The following is a 27739-nucleotide window of genomic DNA, read 5'->3' as shown; positions in this document are numbered from 1 at the left end:
GTCAAAGAAACACTAACCAAAAAAAAAAAAGGGTAAGTTGGACCGTCAAAGCCATTCATTTCAAAATGCTTGAGACTCACATTGCTTTGCGCAGACGGGAAGCCTAGAAGCTTGAGCTCACTCACTGCTCTGTCTCCTTATGTTAAGCGTTTTCTTGTTCTAGGGTATTTGTCTTGTGGCTTTGAAAAAGCAAAGTATAATTAATTAAAAACAAAGCAGATCAGATCATATAATTTCTACAAGTTTTGTCGAGGCAGAGACAGTCCCAGAAACCAAGATTGCTTTACTGTTTATTCCATCTTTTTCATGTCCCCACTCTGTAACCCTCTCATATATAAGTGACTGAAAATCTCTATCTGTTTCATTCATCCATTCTTCTTTTTTGTTCGTTGTTTTGCTCCTTTAATTCATTCCAAGCTTCTGTACATACATACACATACACATACATACATACATACATCATCAGTTGATCATTTCCAGTCCAGAATTCCCAGAATTCTCTCATGGAGGTAACATTATATTGGATTGATGCATTAATATATATTTTCTTCAAGTAATTAACCCTTTCATTTCTAGCAAGTGTAGCAGTTGTGTTTTCCCTCTCACAAGTTATGTTACATTGTTATATGTAATATTGTTGGTTAATTTGCAGAGTGTGGAGTTGAAGGTGGAGATGGTTGGGATACATGAGAAGCGACTTAGGAAATGCCTGTCCAAATTGAGAGGTATCCTGTGTTGTGGAAAAAAATTTGTCTATCTCATGTTTCATACACCTTTCTCTTTTAGTGAATTGTGATTTAAGACGAGGCAACTTCCATATAACATGTTTCATATACCTTTCTTTGTGGTATATGAAATATGCTACATAGAAGTTGTCATGTCTTAAACTAAAGTACAATTGATATAATATTAATTAAAAATTGAATACAGGGATAGAAAAGGTGGAAGTAGATGCATACAGTCAGAAGGTGATTGTAACAGGATGCGTACACAGGAACAAATTACTGAAAGCAATCAGGAGAGGAGGATTGAAAGCTGATTTCTGGTCTCCCCAAAATGAGCTCCTCACTGCTTATGCCAGCGCCAGTTATGGAAGCTTGAGATTCAACAACAACTTCAACTTCAACTTGTTCTAGAAGATATTACAACTTTCTTCTTCCTTTTTCTTTTTTCTTTTTCTTTTTTTTATACCCATCTGAGTCACTGAGTTGTTTCATGTGTGGGACTGGGATGGCATACCAATTACCAAGGTTGTGTTTGTGATTTTCAAAAAATATATATATTTTAAACTCTCTTTCTTCTTTTTTTTGTCAAATATTTTTAACACTCTTTCCCTTTTCTGTATTTTGCATGTCACAAAAGGAGTGCCTAAATGATAGGTGATACATTAGATATAATATTACTAAGTGACATTAACTACATAACTACATTAGATATAATTTGTGTAGATGCACCACATCAGAAAAAAAAAAACACTGAAAAAAAAGGTGTGTAGATGGATTGTCCTTGCAATGATTAGCGGCCCTTGCCATTCTTTTCATAACCAGTAGTTCATTTTGTCATCACCAAGCCGGCTTTGCCCTTTTTGTCAAGTTAGGGCTCTTGATCCTTTTAATCACAACCAACCAACAAGCTTTATTTTCTTTGACCCAAAAAAACAAACAAGCTTTGTCTCCTTTTGACAAAGAACCCTTGGTTCTTGATATGTAGTTTCTCACAACCAAGGAGGCCTTGGTTCTTTTCCAAGAAAAAAAAAAGTAACGATAATAAACAAGGGGAACTTGGTCGCATTGGTCAAGATCGAGGCCCCTTCATCACAAACTATGGCCGTGTTCGTGCCTTCATCTAAGTGATGGTTGTTGGTATGTGTATGTTTCAAAGGACTTGTTCATGTTGAATTCAAGAGAATGAGATAGCACACTATTTTGCTATTTTCAACTAATCACATTACGTTATGTGAAAAAATTATCACGTGTGACGCAACGTAATTGATTGATAATAGAAAAATAGTATTATCTCCTCGTGATATACAAGGATGACTCGTCAAAGTGGATCATAATGACAATGTTTTTGTCCAAAGTGGATCACGATGGTGCAACACATGAACAATAATTAAAATCAACTCATATTGTGTCAGTTTGCGAAGTGATGTTAGTGTTCCATCCACAGTTCTACTAAAACATCACTTATTTGTACCGTTCTACTGAAATACAACTCATTTCACTGAGTCAGCATGCCTCGTATTATCACTGCTCCGCTGAAATATTACTCGTTAAGGATGCGTGTTGAGATCTGAGACACAGATCTGAATCTGATTATGAAATCTGATAAAAGAACAAAATCTGATTTTGAATTGAATGTAATTTTTCTTTTTAGGTGAATAATTAATTGAGAATTTAAAACATGGACACATGTCATGGCTTGTGCGTGCACCAACGTCACAGCAGATCAAATTCTTATACTTTCTCCACCATTTTGTTGTGACCTGACTTGTGTGTGAGAGAGTCTTCTTCTGAGTCGGTCTTTGAGTTCGATTCGAGTAAACAATAAGAAAGAAGGAAAGCAAGAAAAGATGCACTTAAGCGAAAATGAAGGCATAGAAGGCAACACTTTTGTGGTGACGGGGGGGTTGGGGTTTGTGGGCTCCGCACTCTGCTTGGAGCTGCTTCGAAGAGGGGCTCACCAAGTCCGAGCCTTTGACCTCCGAACGACCTCCCCTTGGTCCGCCAATCTCCGCCAACACGGCGTCCACTGCGTCCAAGGTTTGATCCATCTTCCCAATTACTCATTACCCCTTTGCTACGCCTTTCAAATTCATCCACTTTCTTCATTTCTTTTGCGTTTTCTCTTTCAAGTTCAATTTTTTTCACTTGGGTATATTGAAATTTTCAATATTTTTATGTAAATATTAATCATCCATAGTAATAATCATGTAGGGGATGTTACCCATAAAAAAGATGTTGAAAAGGCTCTGCGCGGAGCAGACTGTGTGTTCCACCTTGCTTCATATGGCATGTCAGGGAAAGAAATGCTGCAGTTTGGTCGTGTTGATGAGGTCAATATAAATGGAACCTGTCATATATTAGACGCTTGTCTCGAGTTTGGGATCCAAAGGCTTGTTTATGTGAGCACGTACAATGTTGTGTTTGGGGGAGAGGAGATTGTCAATGGGAATGAGGCCTTGCGCTACTTCCCCATTGATAACCATGTCGACCCGTATGGCCGTAGTAAATCAATTGCCGAGCAGTTGGTCCTCAAGTACAATGCTCGTCCCTTCAGGTAAGTACTTTTAATTGAAATTGTTCCTATGCCTTCTTCAATAAGCATTCCACAATATATGTTACTAGGGATATTCTAGTGTACTTGGAATTGGTGTGTCGTAGGATATGCGTGCGAGCAAACTAGTGAGGGAGAAGTGTTTGTTAATAGGGTCATTCTAGTGTACTGGGAATTTGTGTGTCTTAGGAGATATGGGCTGGATTCATACAAAAACTTTAGTGTATGTGAGCACAAGTGTGAGTAGTATTAAATCGTGGTATTTATACCAGCCGAAATGTGGAGTTATCTTTGTTGGTAATGACACTGGCTATTGTTTATGGGTTCTCATCCGCCATATTTAGTTTGTCTTCGCATTAATTATTTACTGAGATGTGGTTGTTTCTGTGCTTTATAGGAAGAAGAGTGGGAAGTGCCTTTACACCTGTGCAGTTCGTCCAGCTGCTATCTATGGTCCAGGTGAAGAAAGGCACCTTCCAAGGATAGTGTCTCTGGCAAAGTTAGGCCTAGTTCCATTCAAAATTGGCGAAGCAAATGTGAAAACAGATTGGATTTATGTCGATAACCTCGTACTTGCACTGGTAATGGCAAGCATGGGACTTTTGGATGACATTCCTGGGAGAGATAAAGAAAGACATCCCATAGCTGCTGGTCAGCCATATTTTGTATCCGATGGTAACAATGCAACCCTTACTTTACCTTTTTTAATTTAGTTTCTTTTCGTTGTCATATTATTAACTGGAATTTGCTAGACACAGATTATTGAACTATTCCTTTGACATAAAGAGTAGTATCTGAAACGTAAAAGGTGAAAACCAACCTTTCTTACAGGGTCTCCAGTCAACACCTTTGAGTTCATCCGACCTCTGCTGAGAAGCTTGGATTATGACCTACCAAAGGCCTCCTTGTCTGTACCTCGTGCTCTTTCTTTAGGAAAGGTTTTTTGGGCTGTCTATACTATCTTGTATCCATGGTTAAATCGATGGTGGCTTCCTCAGCCATTGATCCTTCCTGCTGAAGTATACAAGGTTTGCTTAATCCTTCCATTTTTAAGTTTTGGCTGTATTGGAGATATGCATGTGGCAGTTCTATCTTTATCTATTCACTGTTTTCCCCTCTCAATAGAAACAAAAATTTCTGCATTGTGGAGAGTGAATATAATTACGGTTGAAGCCGGAAGGCTTTCCATCTAGCACACATGTTGTGGCCGAGCTCTTTTATCTCACTGTTGTGGCGAGCTCCTCTATTCCGATTCACAGTTTCTCTGAGCTATATGGTTCCTCTGGGAGAGAAATCAAGCTTTAAGAAATAATGTGATTCTAATCTTCTGAGAAAAACCATCAATCAGTGCATTTTTTTATTTTTATTTTTTATGGATATAAAGTAAAGCTTCATCCTATGTAGACACGGGTAGTGAGTCCAATTATACTTATGTCGTGTCTGTCAACATTTGTTGAATCTCTTGTATAAATTACAGGTTGGTGTTACCCATTACTTCTCTTTCCTTAAAGCAAAGGAGGAGCTTGGCTTTGTCCCAATGGTGACTCCTCGAGAGGGAATGGCTGCTACGATCTCATACTGGCAGGAGAGGAAAAGGAAAACTCTGGATGGGCCTACAATATATGCATGGCTATTTTGTGTGCTTGGAATGGCCACACTATTCTGTGCTGCTTATCTGCCAGACATTGGACCTGTGCCACTCTTCAGAGCTATTAGCCTCTTCTTTCTCCGGTCAATGAGAGTAGTTAGGACAACGTTTCTCCTAGCTGCAGCAGCACATATTGGAGAGGCTGTATACGCGTGGAAGCTGGCAAAAAGGGTGGACCCTGCTAACTCAAGAGGATGGTTTTGGCAGACCTTGGCTCTTGGGTTTTTTTCATTACGTTTTCTGTTGAAGAGAGCACGGAAGGCAAGAGCTCCTCGTCACTAGTGCATGCCTGTAGTGTTCGTAGAATTTTATAAGATAGTGGTTTTATGTATGTTCTGTATGAGAGAACATGGTTTTATGTACGTACAATGCAATACATGTGTCTCTTACAAAAGGGTTGAAGCGATGTGATTCTCACAGTTTCAAAGTTTCCAGAGATGGAAATTCGTACGTTTGATTATAGTTTGGTTCGTTACTTAAATATCCCAAGCGATTTGGCACTCCCACTTAAATTCTAACACTCTAATTGAGTATTTTATTTTAAGATTTTTATACAATTTGGAGTACCAAAAGGTAAAGGGCATCATCGCTCAAGCGGTTAAAGAGCAATTACCCATGCATTCTAGGTTCTAGATTCGATTCTCCCTTCTCTCAATATAGCTTGTATTCAAAACCAAAAACAAAAAAGTGCCAAAAGATAAACATAAGCAAATTTATGGTGAAACATAAGCAAATTTATTTTGGTGCATAACTCAGTTGCGATAATTGCTGATTTAAGTTCTGATTTGGTATGCATTTAGAGTATCGCAGATAACTGCTAAGGGCAGACGCGGGCAACTTTTAACCGTAGATGCTTGTTGATCTCACTGTGAGAAAGACTATATACTACGAAAACCAGAAACCCAGAAACAATGGCGAAGACTTTCTCTGAACTCCGCTCCATGGGTGATAAACATATGGAGAACAGTAACAAATGGAGTTACATGGGCATGAACCAAGCAAGACAGGAAAAAGAGAAAAATGAAAGCAAACCATGACCCAAAAAGAAGAGATGGTTCTACAAAACAGAATGGTTAGAATCAAATTGGCACCATTTACCATCTTATCATTCGAGAATAAGGTGAAGCTGAGCATATCTGAAGGAAGGGTCTACAAAGATTACAAGAAGCCAACACATGATAAACAACTAGATCACCAACTCATCCTAATCCTACCAAGTCCTAAAAGCACAAGGCTTAATCTAATTTCTATTTCACAAACACCTCTTGTTACCTGGTTGACACTTTCGGCTGCCGACATCCTATAAGGTCAAGCAGTATTATACAGTTCTTATTCTACTAAACATACATTACACAAGGTTGAAACTACAACAGGGTGCCCTGGAGACTCAGAATAAAGTTAAGAAACACAACATTGCTGATCCTGATCTTGCCTACTACACAAATTAGTGAAAAGGCTGGAGTTATGAAAGCTTCACTTCCATGGCATGCTTGACATGCCTTGCGGGTTACTGTTATTGCAGCCTCCTGTACTCTGGTTAAGCGGACTTCCAGGTCCGCCTGAAGATTCACTGAGAGTTCCGCGTGACTGGGGGCTACTGGCCCCTGTTGGCCCACTACTCGGTGCAAGTTTCGGTGCTACAGGCTCCAATTGGTTTGTTGTCTTTGATTCTTTCCGACCATCTGCAACAAAGCTCCCAACTACTACCTGCAATGGATTTTGCAATCGTAAAATCAGTGTTTCTATTATGTTCAATCATATGAAGACGCTGTATCTGGCAGTGCTAATACTGCTGATAAATTCCTTTTTCTCAAAGAAACAAATATATAGAATAGGGCCTGTCCAGTGTTAGCATCACAGTTTATAGACCCACACATATTGTGGAAAATCTTCTGAACTTAAACTAATAATTTTCGCATCACAAGCTAATTTTCACATCACAAGTTATAAATAAATAAATAAATAAAAATGCACACACACAAATAACTGTCTGGGAAAAGTTATAAGAAATGTACCTGAACAGGGGAGGCAGCTATCAGAAGACCTGCCACACCACCACCTAAAACTCGACCATCTGGGCCAGATAATGACACACTTAAGCCCCCAGTTCTACTCCGCTGGCCACTACTTTCAGATAGAAGAAATGAGCCAGAAAGTGTTAGAATTTCAAACCTCCCCTGCATATGAAAATTCATAAGAAAAACAGGAATTAGCAGAGAATATTCATAGGTAGAAAATATACATAAAATGAAGCCGACCCTCCTATCGTAATTACCAAATGATTAACAAAAAGTTTATGATAATTACTCGTGTTAGGTCAAGGGCAATTTAAACTAGTAAAAGCGGCAATATGAGAAACAACAAAAATCACTACTGTAGCCCCCTAGAGTGCTTTTCTTCACAGCGTTGTGGAGTATATGTAAACTTTAGCTGTTACCAATTCACCACCAAGCTTTTTCTTTTCTTTTGACACAATTCAATTTCAGTCCTAGAAAGACTTGGGAGTAATTTTTCATCCTGTCCATGCTCCCAGAGGATAACTATTGAGGCCCAACATACTTTCAATACAACCGCATGAAAAAGTCAGCACATCCTATGCAAGGGAAGGCCAACACAGGTAGCAATCTCACAAACCTCATATGTTACAGTTCCACCAGATGTGGCCGGTTGGCGAAGAGTCACATTAGAAATGGCTCCATTTGCAGACAAGATGCAAACAGCCCTAGGACCATTCTGAGAAAATGACATTATTTTTGCCGATACATCCTGAAAGATTAAATGCATTAAAATAAAATTTCAATACTGTAATCAACTAGAAAAATGATCAGTCAAATTCAAAAGTTAATGAAACAGACAAGAAGTTGGAGAATATGGAAACTGTAAGGGTTGCAGTGATGTTTGTAGCTCAACAACTATTCAGAGTAAAGAGTGCAGTGATGTTCAAAGAGGGAAGAGCAGTAAAAATAAAAAATTAAAGAAAGAAGGGGAATTAGAAACCTCTCCAGCTTTTACAGTGATAACATGTGGCGAAAATCCAAACCCCACAGATCCTACAAAGAGGAAAACAAATTAACACTTAGCACCGTTATTATTATACAGTAATTTGCAGGGGGAAAAGCAACATCAAAATTGAATTCTTGAAAAGGAAACAATAAAATAAGATCCTTGCCACTGCATCTATAAGTTATATAAGGAAACAAATAAACATTTTTGTTTCGTGACAATTCTAGCTTACCACTTGATGGTTGAAATACTAAATTAAACGCTAATAATAAGATTTAAGCAGCATGATTGGAAACTTTCAAAAGCATATTTTTCCAATATTGGAAATATTTTATAAAATCTTATTGATAAAGTTCCACTGTAAAATAGACTGTGCGTAAACAATTTAAGACGAATAATTCCATTTGAAAGAAATACGAAAAAGCATTATCATTATAAGATACCATATGCGCATGGAAATATCATGAATAATCAAAGGTTCAATATCTTTGAGCTTACAGCACCTGATTGCAATACAAGAATCAAGGGCAGATAAGTAATTTTGAAACAAACATAAGAATCTCAAGAGACACTGAACAGAACCTCAGTTCCAATACCCTTTTCTATTCCATAGAGTCATCCACGAATATATCCTTTTTCATTAAATAAAAAACAACGACCACTTCATTTTCTGTCAGAAACCCAAATGGGTGGGAACAAGGAACCTCCAATAGAGAAGATAATAAGTAAGAAAAAAAAAAGCAAAGACAAGTACATAAAAATAGAACTTAGTTGATCCCGGTATGGGAATAAGTCAAAGCCACTGTCGCCTTAAAACCCAACGGCTCACTCAAACATTGAAAAATCACCACGCGACAGACAAGGGTAAACGCAAAAGAAAAACAATAGCAACATCAAAGACACAGAAGAACGCAGATTTAAAACGCAGCCCACAAAAAATAAAAGCAAACCCAATAAGATTCAAAGGATTTAATTAGAAAAATAAAAGGAAAGAAGCTTTACCCAAAGCATCCAATTGTTGCTTCTTGGTAGAACCAGGTGGTCTGCCTCTGGCTTTCTTGATGGAAGTGGGTGAAGCAGAACCTACAGATGGAGGAGGAGGATGAGGAGGAGGAGGAGAAAAGGCTCCACCACTGGACTGGGTTACGGTGACAGACGCAGCTGAAGGTGACAGAGCCAGTGCCATGGTGCCATCTGGCCCATACTTCCTGGGCCTCCCTCTCTTCCTCTTCATTGGCTCGCTACCCATGTTCATGTTAAGCCCAGCAGCAGCAGCAGGAGCAGGGGCCATAACAGCAGCACCTGGTGAACCCTCGCCGGCCGCTACCGGAACAGGAGCAGCACCGCCAGCAGCGGCAGAGGACTGGTATGTGGGTGAGGTGGCGGCGGCGACAGGCTTGTAGAGAGCAGCAGCAGAGCCGTCCGGACTGAAGTTCAAGCGCATGTTCTGTATGGCGGCCTGTGACTGCAGCGGACTCTTCTGCAGACCACCGACGCTGAACGGCTCTCTACTCGTCATCACTCCTGTCTCAGATCCCGACATCTTTTTTTTCTTTTTTTTTAAAATTAAAAATAATAATTATTATTTGCAGTTTTGCACTTGTACTAAAATCCCATCAAACCAGCCTCTGAAACACCATAAGAAAAATAAAATAAAAGCTCAGTGAGTGCAAAGAAATTTACCATTTCTCAGATCAGCACAATTTACAAACCCTAATCCATAAACAAAACCAACCAATTTTAAAATGGTATTTACAAAATGATTATTCTTTTTTCTGGTATCTTAATTCTTAACCACCAGTAAAACAGAAAAATAAAAAAATAAAGAAGGAGAAGAAGATGATGATGCTAGATTCCAAGTAAGCTCATTCTGCAACAAGTATCTAAACCCTAACTCTGACAACATACTTACCCACGAATCTGGGAGTAAAATCCAACCCCAACTGAACAACAAACCCTAATAACTGCGACAAGAATTACATTCAACTTACAGACCCGGTTTAAAAACCACCGGAAAATTTTACATTTGCTTTTTCTTTTTTTTTTCTTTTTCAAATTTCAGCATAGATCATGCAAAATATTTTAAAATTAAAGCTTAAACCAAACAAAAATCAGCATTTTACTTCCACCAACGAACAATTTGTTTAAAAATAAATAAATCTTTTATTTATTCGGAAATTCAAAGTAAAAGAATCATAAAAGAAAATACAATGAAAATTGAGGAAAATCGTAAAATAAGCCCAAAAAATACGTTCAACTTACCAATAATTCAGGAAAATTACGCCGACGCGGAAATTCTAGGGTTCCGGAAAGAAAACGCAGAGCGGCTCCGAAGCCCTTTTTCTGAGAAATGCGAGAATTCTGAATATTAGTTATATTTTAATTCGGATATTATATTTTCTTTTTATTTCGTGCCTTTCCGTGTACGGGCGTATATTTAAAAAGCGAGTAAAATCCAAGCCCTAATTTGCTATTTTGCATTCTTACAAAAAATATAATAATAATTTAATTTGCATTTACTCCAATCCAACGCCTTCATTGCTATTTGCTTTTTTCTTTAGGTCGACTGTCGACTGTGCTTTAATATTACTCGCTGTTACAATTTTAAAATTCAAAAACAAAGTAGGTCGCTGTCTACGTGGTCCTTCAAACCAGGCGAGTATATCGCATTTGCTGCTCTCAACCCGTCTGGATAACATTTCTTTTTGTCAATCTTGTGTTTGGCGCTTTCTCCTTTTCTTCTTTTTCCTTCTCTTTTCCGAAGTCCAATCTTTCATCACAGCTAGGGGTGGCAATTTCGGACACGACCCGATACACGACTCGAAACCCGCACGAGAAATTAGCGGGTTCAACCCGCACGATAAAAAAACAGGTCAATTTCGGGTCAACCCGTTTAATAAACGGGTGAGTTTCGGGTCAACCCGCCAACCCGCTATAATACCTATCTAACCCGTTTATTAAACGGGTCGTGTCAACCCGTGTACAACCCGCTAACCCACTAAAAAATAAAGACAAATGGAGATTTCAAAACACACACAAGGGGTTTCGAACTCCTACCATCTTCATTTTTCTCAAACACCTTATCCACCATGCTACAAACAATTTTGTGATTTTATAGTATACCTTTTGATATTTATAATGTTTCTTTTTCTTTTGTGTTTTCCTTTCTTTTCGGTCTCTCTTCTCCTCTTCTTTTTTTTTTTCGTTCTTTCTTCTTTCTCCCTTTTTTTCTTCTTCTCTCTTTTCCTTTCCTCTTCTCTCCTTTTTTTTTTTCTTCTTTCTTTTCTTTCTCTTTAGTTTTCTCTCATCTTTCTTTTCTCTTTCTTTCTTTCCTTCAATTTTTCTCTCTCTCTCTCTCTCTCTCTCTCTCTCTATTTTTCTTTCTTTCTTTTCCTTCTCTCTTCTCTCATCTCTCTATCTTTTTTTTTTCTTTCTTTTCCTTATATTTTCTCTACTCTCTCTGTTTTTTTTTAATTTAAATTTTTTCGGTTGTGGGTTTTGTAACATGCATGTTATTATTTATGAACCCGTTACACGACTCGAAACCCGCACGATAAAAGACGACCCGAACCCGACACGACGCGTTTATTAAATGGGTTGGGTTCGGGTTGAGCATTCTTGACACGTTTATTATTCCGACACGACACGAACCCGACACGACACGACCCATTGCCAGCCCTAATCACAGCTCTCATGAACGTTACTTGGTCATCTGCACTGCACACTGCACTTTGTGCTTTTGCTTGTTTTGTAAAAATATAAAAATAATTTTTGCTTGCTTCAAAAATTATCCAAACTAATACAACATTCTAACTTCACATATAATATTAGCACCGTTTGATAATTTTTTTATTTTTATTTTCATTTTTACTTTTTACTTTTTTTTTTAAAAATAAAAAATTGAAAATATGTTTAGTAACAGTTTTTTATTTTCATTTTTCAAGTTCCCAGTTTTTAGACTTTCAAATATGAAAATTAAAAATTGAAATGGTTATCAAACGGGCCCTTAATAAAATAGAGAGAACTTTTGCTAGATTATAAGCACTTATTTAGAAGTATTTATCTTATAACAAACACTTGGTAGTGTGTCTTGAATGCTAATGTAGAAAGCGTTTTTATGATCCCACCCAAAACAACAGCAAGTCCTCCTCCCCTACTTATTGTCAGCCAAGCCAGTTTTTTAGAAGTGTAAGTTTGTGAAATTTGAATTGTTATTATTCTCACTGTTGGTGGAAAGTATATACACAGCCAAGCTAACGTTACAATAGGAAATATATATAAAGGTCTAGTCTATAGGGATTGACAATTAATATAGTTGACTGGAGAGATATAAACAATATATACATCAATTAGGCCTTTGGTGAGGATGTCAGCGCGCTGATTGGAAGAGGAAACAAATTGAACTTGGTGAGAGCCAGAGATAATGCGCTCTCGAATGAAGTGGTAATCGAGTTCAATATGTTTAGTGCGTGCATGAAACACTAGATTGGAAGCCATGTAGGAGTGCTGAGATTGTCACACAACAATAAGGTTGGTCCAGAAGGAGGAAGCGCCAACTCATGAAGGAGATAAGAGATCCAAGTAGTGTTTACACAAACATGAGCTAGAGAGCGATATTCAGCCTTAGTAGATGAGCGAGAAATTGTCGATTGTTTCTTAGCACACCAAGAAATAAGGTTGGAACCAAGAAACACACAAAAACTGGTGGTCGAACGACGGGTATCAGGATAACCAGCCAAATCAGAATCAGAGAAACCACGAAGAGCAAGGGGGCTCGGAGACCGACAAAAGGAAAGACCAAAACCAAGAGTGCTCTTCAAATAATGAAGAATACTTAGCAACAACCAAGTAAGGAGAACGAGGAGTGCTCATAAACTAAGCAATATGATGAACAGCAAAAGAGATGTTAAGTCTAGTGAAAGTGAGATATTGAAGGCAGCCCACAAACTGCCTGTACTTAGTTGCATCAGAACGTAACTCATCATCAAGAGAGGATAGCTAATGAGATGCACAAACTGGAGTACTACAAGGGTTACAATCATTCATGGAATTCCGTTTGAGAAGATCAACAATATATTTTGTTTGTAAGAGAAGGAGACCAGAGGTGATAGAGGTGGCTTCAAGCCCCAAGAAATAAGAGAGCGGACCCATACCAGTAAGTTCAAACTCTTGACCAAGTGTAAGAACAAATAAGGAGATGAAACAGGGTTGATTCCATGTCAAAACAATACCATCAACATACAATAAGAGAACCATAATGTTAGACGAGCGGTGAAAGATAAATAAAAAGGGATCAGCTCGACTCTGAACAAGCCCAAACTGGAGTAAAAAGCCACTAAGTCACTGAAACCAAGCATAAGGAGCCTGCTTAAGATCATAAATGGCTTTATGAAGCCGACATACATGAGTAGAGCGAGCTGGATCAACAAACCCGGAGGTTGAGACATAAAAACAGTAGTGTCCAAATAACCATGAAAAAAATGCATTCTTCACATCCAGTTAACGAAGATACCAACCAAAGGAAACTGCCAGAGCAAGAACGGTCCGAATTGTTGTAGGCTTCAACACATGACTAAAAGTATCATCACAATCAATACCAGGTTGTTATGGAACCCTTAGCAACATGGTGAGCCTTGTACCTCTCAATAAACCTATCAGACTTCTGTTTAAGCTTAAAAACCCACTTACATCCAACCACATGTTGCTGAGAAGGAGGAACAAGAACCCATGTTTGATTCTTGAGAAGAGCATTAAATTCAGTAACCATGGCCTCACGCCATTCAGGAAAACGAACAGCCTGAGAGAAACAAGTGGGTTCTTTGGGAGTAAGAGAAGCATGAGCCAACAAAGCACGAGGAAGAGGATACTAAATGATGCTGTCATTGCGAACTAGAGGGTGAAGAGTACCAGCATGGTGGCGAGTAAGCATAGGATGACACACAACAATAGATGAACCAGAATCAGAAGTATACCCATCAACAGTGGGCTCAAGAGCTCTAAGAGAGGATGGTACAAAATGAGATTGCAGATCAGGAGGTGGACATGGCCGGCCTTGGTATGTTCGAATAGGGGCTACGTGTGGGGATGATGCCTTTGTAGCCGGTGGCAAGGTGGGATATGGCAAAGTAATAGGATGAGGCATAAAATGTGAAATGGGGATTGTAACCCATTCACTGGGATGAGGCAAACGTTTCTGTGCAGCAAAGGGAAATGAATGCTCATCAAGTGAACATAGCAAGATATGAAGAAATGACCAGTAGTGTGATCAAGGCATTTGTACCCTTTAAGCTGCAAGTTGTAACCTAGAAAAACACACACACACCAGTTCTTGGTAAAAGTTTATTAGTCATATATGCACCTAAATGCGGATAACATGCACAACCAAAAACTCGCAACTCAGAATATTAAGGAATTTTTTCATAAATACAAGAATAAGGAGAAGACCAGTGAACAATAGGTGAAGGAAAACGATTGATGAAAAAAATAGCAGAGGAGATGACATCAACCCAATGACAAGTAGGAACTTGACTCGAGAAAAGAAGAGTTTGAGAGATGTCAGCAATTTGATGGTGCTTGCGTTTAGTAAGACCATTCTGTTGAGGAGTATGGGGGCAAGAAAAGCTATGATAAATTCCATCACTCTGAAACTGTTTTAAGAAAGTAGAGAATTGAGTCATAATGTATGACAAAAAATTCTTAAAATGGGAAAGAACCTCAGACTTATGTCTCATGAAATATACCCAAGTAAACTGAGTAAAATCATCAGTAAACAACACATAATATTTATAGCCTTTAACAGAAGAAATATGAGATTGCCAAACATCAGAATGCACAAGAGAAAAAAGAGAATTGTTACATACTTCATTAGAATTTTTAAACTGAAGTTGTGTGGATTTACTCAAAGCACAACCTTTACAAAAATATTTTTGGAATTTAAATTGGGAACCTAACAAGTGATTTTTTTCATAAAAAGGATATTATTTTACTAGAAGGATGACCTAAGTGATTGTGCCATATTGATGATGACTGAAGAGAAGCAGATAAACACGTAATACGAGAAGGAAGATATGGAAGCTTGTAGGGACCGTTATTACATAGGCCTTGAAATAGGAGAGAACTATTAGAGCGATCAAAAATATAAAAGTGTTGAGAATCAAATGCACACAAAACATTATTATCATGACAGAGTTGTGCAATAGATAGAAGATTTTTATGCATGGAAGGAATCACATAAACCTTGTTTAATGGAAAAAGCTGGAGCCAATGGAGAGTGACATGTTACCCCTGTAGGAAATAGGCATCTGATCTCCATTGCCAAGGTGAACTTTATCATGACCATTGTATGGGAGACGTTGCTAGAGAAGGCTCAGATTCCCAATCATATGAGTGATGGCACCTGTACCAAGATACCAAGAAGGGTCATGTAGAAAATGAGTGGTATAACTGGGACCAGGTGAAGGAGTGGTATGCGGCTGTCCTGCAATCTGTAATCCAGCAAATGCAGTGTGCAAAGAGTTGGGCACATGTGGACTGGAAAACTGAGAGAGCATAGGACATGTCGGAGCAAAATGACTTGGGCCATGACAGAGCTAACAAGAGGCAGTAGGTGCTGCACCCAAAACACCAGGAGTTGAGAAACGAGAACCGAAGTTGTTTCGATGACCATTATTCATGTGGTTCCAATTACTGTGCCTATGATTGTTTCATGAACCAGAATTTGAGAAGGAAGGCTGGGATGCGCCCTGGGAGGCAAACAAGGCAACCGGCTAAGAGGAAAAGATAGGTCGACGGCAGGACTCTTGAGTCAAAAGACGAGATCGTGAAGCACTGAAATCAGGAAGAGTGTCTAGGTTCTCAAGAGCTGTCACCAACATCTTGTACTCATCACTAAGGCCTTGGAGAATGGCATTAACCAAGTATGTATTAGAGACTGGTTCTTCTATGGAATCTAGCTAGTCAGAAATTGATTTGGCCTCATGTAGACAATTTGAGACAGATCTAGTCTCGCGAGAAATCTCATTAAGACGACGTCGAAGATGAGAGAAGTTGGCGATTGACTTCTAAGTGAAGTATTTGGAGATAAGAGACCACATGGAGGCATAGGTTTTATAGCCAACTATAGAAGCAAGAATGGGTTATGACAAAGTAACAGATAGTGTACTGACAAAAGTCTTATCTGTGTGAACCTAATGATTATAATTGGAAGAAGAGGTGGCTGGACATAGATAAGTGTCATCAATATATTTAAATAAATCTTGTCCAATAAGGAATAAGGAAGGCTTCAACTTGATGATACCACAAGAGATAGTTATTGACATTAAGCTTCACTGTCACAAGGTGTGTGATGTTGGGGAGAGAATACTTGGCCATGGCAGCTACAGTTGAGGAGGCAGTAGCGGAAGAACTCATCTTAGAGACAGAGGAAGGGGCAGGGCCAGTCCTGAGTTTTCAAAGGCCCAGAGCGAAAATGTAAAGTGTGCCCTACACACATTAATCACTAATACTAGTATACTTCTTGTTTTATCAACTAAGCATTGGGTTTTTTGATAAAGTATTTATTCGAAAATATTTTTAGACTTTGAGCAATGTCTTCCGTATTCTTAAATAATGAAAACAAATGTCCAACTATGGATACTATACTAGTGAGTCAAAGAATTTCAAGAATGCAAGTCAAGCCAATATCAAAGAATTTCTTTTAAAACTCTCGTCATGGATGCTTTGTTCCAAAATTTCAGATTCATCTCAATATCCTATTCCTAAAAATTATGGAAAAATATTAAATCAAATTTTAATAATATAATATAACACTTATTATAATAAAAAATTTTTGGGCCCCCTTGAATAATGGGCCCAGGGTAGTCGCACTGACTACCCCTGGGCAAGATCGGGACTGGGAAGGGGGCGTTGTGATTGTGGTGGTTGGACTCTAATGTGAAAAATCTAGAATGGTTGGGCAGTGACGGAGCGAGGTCGTTTAAGTGTTGTGCGACAGGCTTAAGAAGAAGAAAAAAGAGTGGCGCTGTACCTGGAGAATAGAGAACATAGCAACCTAAAACCCTAGGAAATAATTTGCGTTGATACCATGTAAGTTTGTGAAATCTGAATTGTTATTCTTCTCACTGTTGGAGGAAAATATATATACAGCCAAGCTAACGTTACAATAGGAAATATATATAAAGGAATTCCTAGTCTATAGGGATTGACAATTAATATAGTTGACTGGAGAGATATAAACGGTATATACGTCAATTAGCTATAAATCAGGGATGAGGTCTAACAAGAAGAAATGTAGGAATTTATGGATAAAGGTTGACAATGGGGGAGAAGGCCTGGAGAATTGGGAATTGGAACCTTCACTTTGTTCTTCGCTGGTGGTGATGACACAACATAAGAGGAAGTGAAGTAGAGTAGCATAGCCAATATTCGAGTTGGAGGACCAAAATGTAAATCGGGCATAAATTTAGGGATCATTGCTCTTGTTGAGGCCCAAAAAATCCAGGGTTGGGCCCAAATAAATTCTCCGCCCAGTGCGACACCTTATTACGAAAAGATCTGGTTCGGAGCATGCGAAATTCATCATGCACGCTTGCACGAGTTATGACCACGTGCCATGCCAAATAAATATGCAATCTATCACGCTAAGAATTAAAATGAGCCCATAAAAGGCACTGGCTCTACAAGCCCATGCTAATTATTCCGTCAAGTATCATATCCCTTTTCAAAGCGATAAAATTTAGCACGCCGATCGACATGCAATGCCAAGCAGAAAAACCTAATTTTGCATATAGCCACGCTACAAGCTTAAGTGGCCCCCAGCCATGCAAATGCTCGAGGCTTGCTGAGTGGGTTGTGATATGAATGGTAACGAGCTTTCATGAGGCCCATTGATGAGCTGAGAAATGAAAGTTTTGGGCTGCTTGAGAGCCCCAAAACTCAAGCCCATTTCTTGAGCCCACATATGTGGGTAAGCATAAAAGAGAGAAAAAAGACATATACTCTAGAGAAAAAAGCCCAATACTTTAGGAAAAATTAGCCAATCATCTCAATAAAATAGCCTATCACTTTAGGAAATTAGCCAATTTCCTTAAATGGGTTAACCCATCACCTTAGGAAAGCCCAAGCAACTAAAGAAAATATCTATAATCTCCAGCACTTAGCTGGAAATAAGAGCCATGATGAAAGCCAAAATATCCATGTATGTAAGCTGCTGGGAGGCTCCAGCACATGGGCAAAAACAAACATAGGTAGAACACGCAAAGACCAATGGGTATTAGCATGCGCAGAGCAGAAGCACCCTTCAAACCAGCGCCCTTACTGATTTCTTTCTCCCACCAGCTCTTGCCATGGAAGAGGGAAGGAAAGAAGGTGATGAGGTAGCCTGTCACATCCTAGGATCGGCTCCACCGTAGCACCATATTGTCCACTTTGGGCCACCCCTCTCTGCCCTCACGGTTTTGTTTTTGAGAACTTACGAGAATTGTCACATCCCGGGATCGGCTCCGCAGCAGCATGATATTGTCCGCTTTGGGCCCCCTATCTCTGCCTTTACGGTTTTGTTTTTGGGAACTAACAAGCAACTTCCCAGTTAGTCACCCATCCTGGGATTGCTCTAGCCCCAACTAGCTTAACTTCGGAGTTTCCATGACTCTGAAACCAGTGAGCTCCTAAAAGGCCTTATGCTAGATGGAGGTGGGCATTTACATATAAGGCACATCATCCCCTCTCTGTTGGTTGATGTGGGATGGTACATAGCCAAAAATAGGAGTTCATTACCGAATCAGCTGCGGGAAAGCCTTGGAACTCCCAAAAATCTTGTCTTTGTGTGTTTGGACAAATGAAGATTTCACAAAATGGGATGAGTCAAAGGGAGAGAAGAGAAATGAAAGGGGAGACTTGGCAAAATTAGAGAGAAAACATTAGGGTTTCTTGGGAAGGAGGAGCTTCCAGCGGCTATAAAAAGAGGTACCTCCTACCCATTAAACACAACCACACCCACTACTTCACCACTAGCTACAACCACATTCAGATAGCAAGCTTCATCTTTCATCTCTGAAACCTTTGCAATTTTCTAGCCCCATTCCTCCATCTCTTCCCATTTTCTCTTCTGGTAAATCGTTCCAAAGCTTGACAGAGTTTTCGTCAAGCTGCCGGAAACTACTCAACACACTTATTATACCCTATCTCTCTCTCTCTCTCACTTCAACAAACCTTCTTAGAATCCCTTCCTCCTTTCCTTAGAACTCATGTTTCTCATAGGAACTCACAGCCCTCTCTCTCTTTAAATGCTAAACTCATGACTGCTTTGCTTCCGTGCCACAAGCTTCTCATGCCAAGCTAAGTATTTATCTGTAAGCGAATGTTAGTTTTGCAAGTGAAGGTAACCAAGGTGCTTCCTAAGGCTCAGTTACCCTTTCGAAGTATTATTGGGGTTTGATTCTTGAACTCAGACCTAAGGGCAATTTTCTCACATTTGGCTCTTTACATCAGCTCAGGCCAGCAGTAGCTGCCAGAACGAAAAAGCCCCTACTCTCCCAACAAGCTCCATAAGTGAAACCTATATAAAACAGCCACTTTGCCCTTAGATTTGATGGAAAATGTCACAAATTATGACTGTGGGAGCAAATATTTTCGTCTCTAATCATATCGCACCACGTGAAAAAGAAGATTATCTCTTAAATTAATTAATTGAACTAGTTTATCTGGGCAATTAATTAATAGGGATAAATATATGAATTAATATGATATTATCTTTATTTAATAAGATAATATCATTAATTCAGATATTATCCTAATAAAGAGAAGATAATATCATTAATTCAGATATTATCAAGTCCGACTCGATCCCTACGAATTGGGTAAAGAATAAACTCATCATATTCTCTATGAAACCCTAGCCCCATGGCTTCTATAAATAGACGACCTCATTCATCATTCAAGGTACATTTAAACCTACATCTAAACCTACTCCTAATACCCGAGAAAAATACCCGAAGCTGTCTCCCTCTCCCTCTTCACTCTCCATATTTTCTCCACACGGCTCCGGCCACCACACACGGCTCCGGCCGCACCATTCACACCCTACATACAAACTCCGTACCCTTTGCTTAGCTATTGTTTTCCCACAAACACTCAAACTAACTTAGGCATCAGAGGGCTTTTGGCCAACACCCCCAAGTGTGGTCTATTTACTCTAATCTTTTTTACAGGAATCGAGGAGGAGAGAGAAGGAAGATTGAAGGTTGAAGGATCTAGAAGCGAATATTCTCCCGTGAGATTATTTACACAAATAATGACGGTAGGACCAACAATGTTAACGAAACTAGAGTTGAGGGACTACAACAACTATTTCGAATTAAGGACCAAAATGCAAATTCAAGGACCACTGTAAATAATTTTTTTTTCTTTTTCCCCTGAAAGTAAATGTAGACAAGGTAATGTGATGTATAACCATACAAAGTGACATAAGTTGGAGGTTTATTTGTCTCTTGTCAAAATATCATCAAGATAGGAAAGAAATAATGGCCCACGACAACATAGCTGTTATAAATGAAGTAACTAACAAGGCAGGCAGAAGGCAATCTCAAAGGCATGGCGTGCGTTGCGTCTTCGTATTCTCTGCCCCTGCTGCGACCTTTGTCGAACAACACAGGTCTTTCCGCTCACCTCAGCTCCACACCCATATGGACCCTGAATTTCCCCACTTAACTTTACTCTTGGCAGGTCAGAGTTAATCAGCTAAAATTGTTGCTTCTCTGTTTCTTCAGGCATCGCCATTTGTAGAAAAAGCTACGTGCAATGTTGCAGAAACAAAGAACCAGAACCAGAACCAGAATCATGGTATATATAAAGCATCATCAAACTCAATTTCCCTTTAGGAAATATATAGCATGATTCCTTTACATCGCATGTCCTTTTGTTTTCCAGTTTTGGCATTCAATGTCAAGCCAAGAGAAGACAAGTTTTGCTTGGGACGACGTTTGCTGCATTTTCGTTTCCGGAACTTATTTCAAATGCATTGGCAGAGAATGGTAACATATAGTTGATCATCTCTCTCCCTCTCCATATTGATATAAGTAACTCAGTTGAATTTTAAGAATTTTCTTGGAGTTTGTTAATTCAGATGTGCCTGAGGGTTTTCGCATTTACACTGATGATGTGAACAAATTCAAGATATTGATTCCCCAAGGTGAATCTAATTTTCTATGTAAAATTTTGGTTTCCTTTAACCCACAAGACCTCAAGTTAATATACTGAATGTTTTAGTATTTTGGTTTTGGAGACTGGCAAGTAGGTGCTGGAGAACCAACTGGGTTTAAATCAGTAACCGCTTTCTATCCGGAAGAGGGATATAGTTCAAGTGGGTAATCTCAAATTTCAATCTCATTTGGACCAATCTTGTGATTTTTGGACTTGGTTATATATAATTGCTTTGTGTGCTGCTCTACTGCTTCAGTTAGCGTTGTAATCACGGGACTTGGTCCGGATTTTACAAAGATGGAATCCTTTGGCAAAGTTGAAGCCTTTGCTGAGACTCTGGTAGGTAGTAGTAGCTAGGCGCTTCATTTCTCCCAGTTTAATTACTTTCTGCTCATTCGAAATGCGAACGAAGCTTGTTATTTACTCATTAATTTTGCATTAATCTTTTGTATGGTCTTCAAACATAGGTTAGCGGATTAGACAGGAGCTGGCAAAGACCAGCAGGAGTGGCAGCAAAACTTATAGATTGCAAAGCATCTAAAGGTATTGGCATGAAGCATCACTTTGTTTACCAACTTTGGAAGATTGTTCATAAAATCGTAATGATTTGAAATTGATGATGATGATGATCAGGGCTTTACTTCATCGAGTATTCACTTCAAAAACCTGGTGAAAGTGTGAAGCACCTGTTTTCAGCACTTGGGATGGCAACAAACGGCTGGTACAACAGACTATACACCGTGACCGGACAGGTAATTGCAAGTTACCTCCACTAGAAACTATACATCTACTAGATAGATAGATATGCAGAGAAAACTTCATTTTAATTTCTAAATTGCACTGTGTTCTGGAATTTGTATCCCTTGTTTCTTATAATGTTAGACCTGTTAACCTGCAATGCTGACATTGCAATGTTTTTGCTGCAGTATGTAGAGGAAGACTCAGATAAATACAGTTCCAATATTGAGAAGGTGAGTTTAAAAATATATGTTGTGCATAGACAAAATATGTAGTTTGGCAGAGGTTAGACTAGACACTTATCTAGGATGATACACCAGGCTGATTACCTTTGATTCATTTACCGAAAGTGCCAACTTTAAATTGGTTTTGCAGGCTGTCAAATCCTTCAAGTTCATTTGACAAATAACCTCCAGGCTCCAGGCAGAGTTTGAAACTTTGGATTACCAGTTTTGGTTGGGTTAGTTTTACACTCAATATTTTGTGGTAACTAATAAAATACATTTCAATCAAACATCTAGCTGCCAAGAGAAGATTGCTAAATGTATACAGATTGCGTATTTGACAACGGATTTCGATGGATATTATTGTAGCAGCACCTTCATTTGATTGGAAATTTATAGATTTTGTTATATATATATATATATATATATCTGTGTTTGGAAGAGCAATAATCCTAGCTGATGCTGCTAAATACCCAGGGAACTGAAGTTGAACCATTCTAATATCGGTTTTGAGACCCAACCGTACTTAGTAATTATATGAAACAATGTGCATAATGTATCAAATATGATACAAAAGTTTATGACTTGGGAGCTTGGCTCTATTCTCCTATGTAATAACAGTTTCAAGAATAGTGCAAGATGATTATTTTGGAGTGCAACTTCAACATCTTACAAATCAAACCCTGAACGCATGTATCCACATGCCTCGTGTTCGAAAATCAGGCAGATTTTCGAGTTATATTCTCCTAGAAACGCCTATAAGTGCCACTCAAATATTTCCAATTGAATCAAATCCTGATAATTAATTTGGAGTCGTCCCCTCGGCAACTTGGGGGCAGCATTTTTGTTTTCCTTTTTTGTTCTCCCTTTTCTGCTTTAGAGAGGGGAGAGGAGAGAGCAAACTAGATGGACAGTGTTTTGAACATAAAACTAGATGATTATAAACATATATGGACAGTGTTTTGAACATAAAACTAGATGATTATAAACATACATAAACTGCGGAAAATCAATCTGTTTGTATATTCTTCTCCTTTCCTTCAGTTCTTTGTGCACAAGTTTTATGAATTGAAAGTGTTAGCTTATCAACAAAGAGCATGTTTTTCATTTGCTCCAATTTTTGCCGTTCTTTCTCCATCTGTAAATCTAATTCCTCAAAACGAACAATCTTCTCTTGAATCTCTTTCATCTGCAAAACTTCTGATGGTTAGAAAATAGTTTACAACTAGAGAAGAGTACCGTACTACTAACCCCAGAATTTCACATACCTGCACCTCTGTAATCCCAGAAATTGCCCTCTCCACATCCATCCCTTCCTTTTCAAGTTGTGAATTTGCATCTACAAAAGCACCTCCCAGTTCATCTAGGTTGGTGTCCCCATTGGATTCAGCATTCACTTCTGCATAAGAAAGCAAGCCATTATTCTACTTGGAGTTTGATGGTCACAAAATTCTCTTCACCAAGTAAATTTATAGGATTGTCCTCCCAGTGTTAGTAAATTCAATATTTTAGAAAATCCCATGACGAGTTCAGGTCCATATGCAATAAACTAATTGAGCATTTTGCTTGAGCAGAGTTTTTAACAAGAAGCACACCATGCTGTCTTGCATTCCAAGCCCGAGATCCTAGACTCAGTCTACTTGTTTCATAATCCGCCTCACAAAGGGTTGTTACGGCCGCACAAGCAGCAGCTTTTGCAACCTCTATGCCCGCCAAAGCTGACAGGAAGGCTGCCTGAAAGGAAAGAGAGATGATACAAAAATCAATGTAACCTGAATTTTGCAAAATATAAAAATAAAAAGAAATTTCTGAGAACACATTTACGCAAGAAATGAGAAGTCACATGTATTATTAATTAAAGAAAATAAATAAAAACTTATTATATGCTCAAGGTGACCTAACGAAAATATGCTTTGTGCCTTTTCATTTTAGAACTTTATTCAGTTCACTAAGAGAGGCAAGGGAACTTATTTCTACTTGTATTACCTGAGCCATTATTGGGTTGCTTGCATCTGCAAGAGGTGTGAGACGCATTCTTTTACTTGGGGATGGTGTACCATTACTCTCCATTCCAAATTTGGAATCCACAGAGTCTTTCAAAGGACTAGTATTCTTGTAGTCGAAATTCCCAGAATCGAAATCAGCAATAAATTCTTCACCGAAAGGAATTTTAATGAAATGAGTGATGCATTCCTTCTCACTTCGACCGACATGTTGTGCAACCTTCCTCCAATCGTCACCATAATGCATGAGAGCTTCTAGAAGATGCAAAGTATCTTTATATGCCCAATCACTCCTCATCTCTTCATTGATCTCAACCCTCCTGAAATCTGAAGAAGTTACACCAATCTGATAATTCCCGCGAACATAGCACCTTGCACAGAGAGTCATGTCATACTGGTACCAACAAGGAATGAAAAGATCAGTCCCAGGAACCACAATAAGATAAAATGTTACATGCAATGCAACTGCCCACACAAGGGCATAGCTACATGTTAGCTGCCCTGGACTATAGCCCAGTGCAACCTTGATGCAAAATACTTTTTACAGCACAATATTTTAGGATATTGCAACTCTAGCCTACCAATCTATGTAGTTTCTTACACAAAACCCATATTTTACAAGCTCTTTGAAGCCCAAAAAATTCCAAAGTAGCAATTCCCAATGTGGCTTATCTTTATTTTTTCAATTAACAAAATATTAGCCCACCCTTTTGAAAAGTTCTGGCTCCACCCTTGTGCCCACAAGTATTGTGAAGTGTCACACATATGACTTAGAAAAGTGGGAGTGCCCAAATTTATTTATGCAATGCAGATGTGAGGACAATATGCCATATTAAGGGATTGCAGAACACCTACATGACAAAATCATGCTTCAGTCAGTCTGTTAATCAGTTCACTTCTATAATAATGATATCAAAAGAATGATAGACCTTTTCAGAAACAAAGCAGGCAATGCTACAAAGAGACTTGCAACCATGGCACACTCTCTTCTTGGGGCTCTCCTTGTTGGGAGTGGAAGAGTCTTCAGGACAACTTGTGGGGGATTCAGCGACCGGAGAGGCAGCCTTGCTGTCCTTGTCCTCCCACCTAAGGGGCTTGTTGAGTGCAGAGGAGGAGTAATTGATCAAACCCCAAACCTCAAGAAAATCAAAAACCCTGCGAATGGAGCCAACATCACCAACGAGAGTCTTACGGGCATCAGTGAAGGTGAGCTTTCGGGCAGGGTTGTCCCTGTAATGCTTGATGATGTTGTTGCGATAGTACATGTAAAGCCTAGGATTCTTGGAAGGAGAGTGAGAATCGAAGAACTCTGGGAGGAATTGAACTTCACAATGGTGGATATGGTCCCATGAGAACCACCTGGAATAGCTAGGTACATGTACGATATGAACGTCTGAGTTAGCAGGTGGTTGAGGAGGGCGTAGAGTGGCTGGAGTCTCGAGCTTGACAGAGATTGGAGAAGGATTGGGTCCGCGTGAAGTGTCAGATGAGAAGTCTTGGACTACTGATTTGGTCGTCATGTGGTTACAGCCCTGAGCTTCGAAGTTCTATAAATAAAAAATAGATGTGCTGAGCTTTGAGTCATATATTTAACTTGATATAATGTATTTAGATTTCCAACGTCCATAAATAAGCAATGGTTCTAACAAAAAGGCTAGACAGAGCTGACACATTTTCTGGAGCAAAGAAGATAAAAGAACTGAAAAAGAAAATACTCAAACATAGACTTTGAATTTCTTCAAAACAACCCTTTCTTTTCTATAAGATCAAAACAGAGCAAATAGCAAATCACAAAGTAGGTACAAAATTTGAAGGAAAAAATTTCACTTCATATATGTGGGTTTCTCATGATCTGCGGGAGCATTCCGGGGAAAAAGTAACCACTAGCAACGAATTGACAAAACACAACCCCTGTTTTCTTTTAAACATTCAAACATTCACTGACCAAATACATCAGAATAAAGGAAAATTTCAATGCATATTGGGAACCCTATAAACCATCATCCACAAAAACGCACAGAAGCACAATAATCACACAACAACAACAAAATCAAACCCATACCAGAAAACCAATAAATAAACAAACTGCCTCAAAATAAATCCAAAACAATAAGCCCAAAAGAAACAAGGAATAAATAAGAAAATACAGCCCGAAAACGCCAAAAAGAAAAGAAAAATCCTAAGCAGAAATGCCTACTCTACCAAAAAATCAAGACGTATAAAACACAAAAATGGAAAATTTAATGAGATATGAACTTACCGTCGAATAAATGAGATATCAGGCGTCGATATGCCTAATGAGAAGACTCGATGGTTTGAGAGTGAAAGCGAAGAGATGGGATGGTAAGGGACTAGAGAGTCGATGGAGTTGAGATTGTCAGAGAGACAGAGTAAGCTCAGTGAAACTCCTGGAGAGGACGATGAAGAAATAACACGTTTCGATCAATTTCACAAAATAATAAGGGTAGTATCACCATTTCAGAAAACAATAGGGGTACTATTGCCATTTCACACAAACCCGGAGCAAGGAGCATTGCTTCCTCTTCTCTTTCTTTTTTTTTTCTTTTTTTTTTCTTGTTTTTTTCCTTTTTGGGGTGAAAAATGGGGTTAACATTCCAAAAGCAAACTAAACAAACTCAGAACAAATCAAACGGGTTCAAGACAACCCTAACACATCATCAGCTAATAAGGAAGCTAACCAATTACGAGCAACATCATAAATACAGAGGCCTAGATCTCTATTGAAGCTTCCATAAGCCAAGCAATCTGCAACACAATTTTTCTTACAATAGATATGATGAAGCCGACACATACCAATTTGCACCATCATATGTCTGCAGTCCATAATTACGCCAGTTAGAGGATGGAAAAGAATGGGATCAGTCATTTGTATGAGCTGCACCACTAAAGCAAAGTCCATCTCCACAATAAGATGAGAGATGTTGCAAGCCACTGCTAACTTCAGACCGAAGAATAAACCCCAAATTTCAGCATCCAAAACCTGCCCTTGACCCAAACTAGCAGTAAAGCCTTCAACCCAATTCCCGTTACAGTTACGAAGTACCCCTCCAGTCCCAATATTGCCACTAGAAAATCTCCGAGAGCCATCCACATTCAGTTTGAACCATCCCACATCAGGTGGAACCCAAGCAAGAGAAGCCAACACTTCCAGTTTTTTAGGTTGAGACACATAAGCATGCAATAACCACTCCTTAGCAGCTTTCAAAATAGTATTTTGGGGGCAATAAGGTAGAGCCTCCTCATTATTAAAAACACAATGATTTCTCCACTTCCAAATATACCAATAGGTAAAACCAAAAATTGTATTCCAGGGCAAGCCTACACAACCTTTGTTCTTATTAAGTATATTGCAGGATAACCAAGGCTGCAAATCATGCTGGAAGAAATGAGGGACTTGCAAGAGAAGCAAAATAGCTCTCCATACCTCTTTAGCTTGTGGGCACTCTCTTAGGATATAAAGAATCATCTCTGAACTACCACCACAAATGCTGCAAGAGGGATCCAAAGTAAGCTGTCTTTTATACCTATGCTCATTAGAAAGAATTTTCCCTTAGCAAACCAACCATAAGAAGAACTTTAGTTTAAGGGGAACTTTCAACCTCCAAAGATGCTCCCAGAGGGGGTCGCTC

At 38.9% G+C, this 27739-nt stretch overlaps 5 protein-coding genes across 7 annotated transcripts; 3 read left to right on the top strand and 2 right to left on the bottom strand.

The window, feature by feature from the left end:
* Positions 1–106: 106 nt before the first annotated feature.
* Positions 107–1302, top strand: LOC117628511 (heavy metal-associated isoprenylated plant protein 44-like). Its single transcript, XM_034360987.1, has 3 exons — positions 107–509; positions 653–725; positions 931–1302. Exons 1-3 carry the CDS (start codon positions 504–506, stop codon positions 1134–1136), a joined length of 285 nt encoding a protein of 94 aa, XP_034216878.1. The 5' UTR covers positions 107–503; the 3' UTR covers positions 1137–1302.
* Positions 1303–2423: 1121 nt separating this feature from the next.
* On the top strand, positions 2424–5430 carry LOC117629222 (short-chain dehydrogenase/reductase family 42E member 1). The gene is made up of 5 exons (XM_034361745.1): positions 2424–2762; positions 2937–3279; positions 3674–3951; positions 4108–4304; positions 4754–5430. The coding sequence occupies exons 1-5, from the start codon at positions 2573–2575 to the stop codon at positions 5204–5206; spliced, it is 1461 nt and encodes a 486-aa protein (XP_034217636.1). The 5' UTR covers positions 2424–2572; the 3' UTR covers positions 5207–5430.
* Positions 5431–5979: 549 nt separating this feature from the next.
* On the bottom strand, positions 5980–10460 carry LOC117628015 (AT-hook motif nuclear-localized protein 10). Its single transcript, XM_034360358.1, has 6 exons — positions 10190–10460; positions 8930–9555; positions 7922–7974; positions 7559–7690; positions 6940–7101; positions 5980–6631 (listed from the first exon to the last, which is right to left on the bottom strand). The coding sequence occupies exons 2-6, from the start codon at positions 9468–9470 to the stop codon at positions 6398–6400; spliced, it is 1122 nt and encodes a 373-aa protein (XP_034216249.1). The 5' UTR covers positions 9471–9555; positions 10190–10460; the 3' UTR covers positions 5980–6397.
* Positions 10461–20444: 9984 nt separating this feature from the next.
* LOC117628148 (psbP domain-containing protein 3, chloroplastic) lies at positions 20445–22506 on the top strand. 2 transcript variants are annotated; one of them, XM_034360526.1, is made up of 10 exons: positions 20445–20576; positions 20692–20764; positions 20852–20955; positions 21048–21113; positions 21207–21284; positions 21381–21463; positions 21592–21667; positions 21758–21876; positions 22051–22095; positions 22238–22506. In XM_034360526.1, exons 1-10 carry the CDS (start codon positions 20516–20518, stop codon positions 22262–22264), a joined length of 732 nt encoding a protein of 243 aa, XP_034216417.1. In that variant the 5' UTR covers positions 20445–20515; the 3' UTR covers positions 22265–22506. The 2 variants fall into 2 exon arrangements, with proteins under 2 accessions (XP_034216417.1, XP_034216418.1); XM_034360527.1 differs by having other exon boundaries at positions 20463–20576; positions 21219–21284.
* A 589-nt stretch (positions 22507–23095) lies between these two features.
* On the bottom strand, positions 23096–27431 carry LOC117628306 (SWI/SNF complex subunit SWI3B). Of its 2 annotated transcripts, XM_034360725.1 has the most exons (7): positions 26904–27431; positions 26350–26497; positions 25019–25636; positions 24073–24483; positions 23682–23820; positions 23355–23485; positions 23096–23275 (listed from the first exon to the last, which is right to left on the bottom strand). In XM_034360725.1, exons 3-7 carry the CDS (start codon positions 25607–25609, stop codon positions 23096–23098), a joined length of 1452 nt encoding a protein of 483 aa, XP_034216616.1. In that variant the 5' UTR covers positions 25610–25636; positions 26350–26497; positions 26904–27431. The 2 variants fall into 2 exon arrangements, with proteins under 2 accessions (XP_034216616.1, XP_034216615.1); XM_034360724.1 differs by lacking the exon at positions 26904–27431 and having other exon boundaries at positions 26350–26626.
* Positions 27432–27739: the final 308 nt, after the last annotated feature.

This window comes from Prunus dulcis, chromosome 5 (genome assembly GCF_902201215.1).
Source record: "Prunus dulcis chromosome 5, ALMONDv2, whole genome shotgun sequence".
NCBI lineage: Eukaryota > Viridiplantae > Streptophyta > Magnoliopsida > Rosales > Rosaceae > Prunus > Prunus dulcis.
This window is presented reverse-complemented; position numbering and strand designations above follow the sequence as displayed.

Coding starts and splice junctions, on each gene's coding strand:
- LOC117628148 (XM_034360526.1), top strand. CDS start 20,516: ATGGCGTGCGTTGCGTCTTCGTATTCTCTGCCCCTGCTGCGACCTTTG. Junction 21,114..21,206: donor CAAGATATTGATTCCCCAAG/GTGAATCTAATT, acceptor TTGGTTTTGGAG/ACTGGCAAGTAGGTGCTGGA. Junction 21,877..22,050: donor TATACACCGTGACCGGACAG/GTAATTGCAAGT, acceptor TTTTTGCTGCAG/TATGTAGAGGAAGACTCAGA.
- LOC117629222 (XM_034361745.1), top strand. CDS start 2,573: ATGCACTTAAGCGAAAATGAAGGCATAGAAGGCAACACTTTTGTGGTG. Junction 2,763..2,936: donor CGGCGTCCACTGCGTCCAAG/GTTTGATCCATC, acceptor ATAATCATGTAG/GGGATGTTACCCATAAAAAA. Junction 3,952..4,107: donor GCCATATTTTGTATCCGATG/GTAACAATGCAA, acceptor CCTTTCTTACAG/GGTCTCCAGTCAACACCTTT.
- LOC117628511 (XM_034360987.1), top strand. Junction 726..930: donor ATGCCTGTCCAAATTGAGAG/GTATCCTGTGTT, acceptor AATTGAATACAG/GGATAGAAAAGGTGGAAGTA.
- LOC117628015 (XM_034360358.1), bottom strand. CDS start 9,470: ATGTCGGGATCTGAGACAGGAGTGATGACGAGTAGAGAGCCGTTCAGC. Junction 7,691..7,921: donor TCACTGTAAAAGCTGGAGAG/GTTTCTAATTCC, acceptor TTAATCTTTCAG/GATGTATCGGCAAAAATAAT. Junction 6,632..6,939: donor TAGCTGCCTCCCCTGTTCAG/GTACATTTCTTA, acceptor AATCCATTGCAG/GTAGTAGTTGGGAGCTTTGT.
- LOC117628306 (XM_034360725.1), bottom strand. CDS start 25,609: ATGACGACCAAATCAGTAGTCCAAGACTTCTCATCTGACACTTCACGC. Junction 24,484..25,018: donor CCTGCTTTGTTTCTGAAAAG/GTCTATCATTCT, acceptor TGTTGGTACCAG/TATGACATGACTCTCTGTGC. Junction 23,486..23,681: donor TTGGAATGCAAGACAGCATG/GTGTGCTTCTTG, acceptor TTTCTTATGCAG/AAGTGAATGCTGAATCCAAT.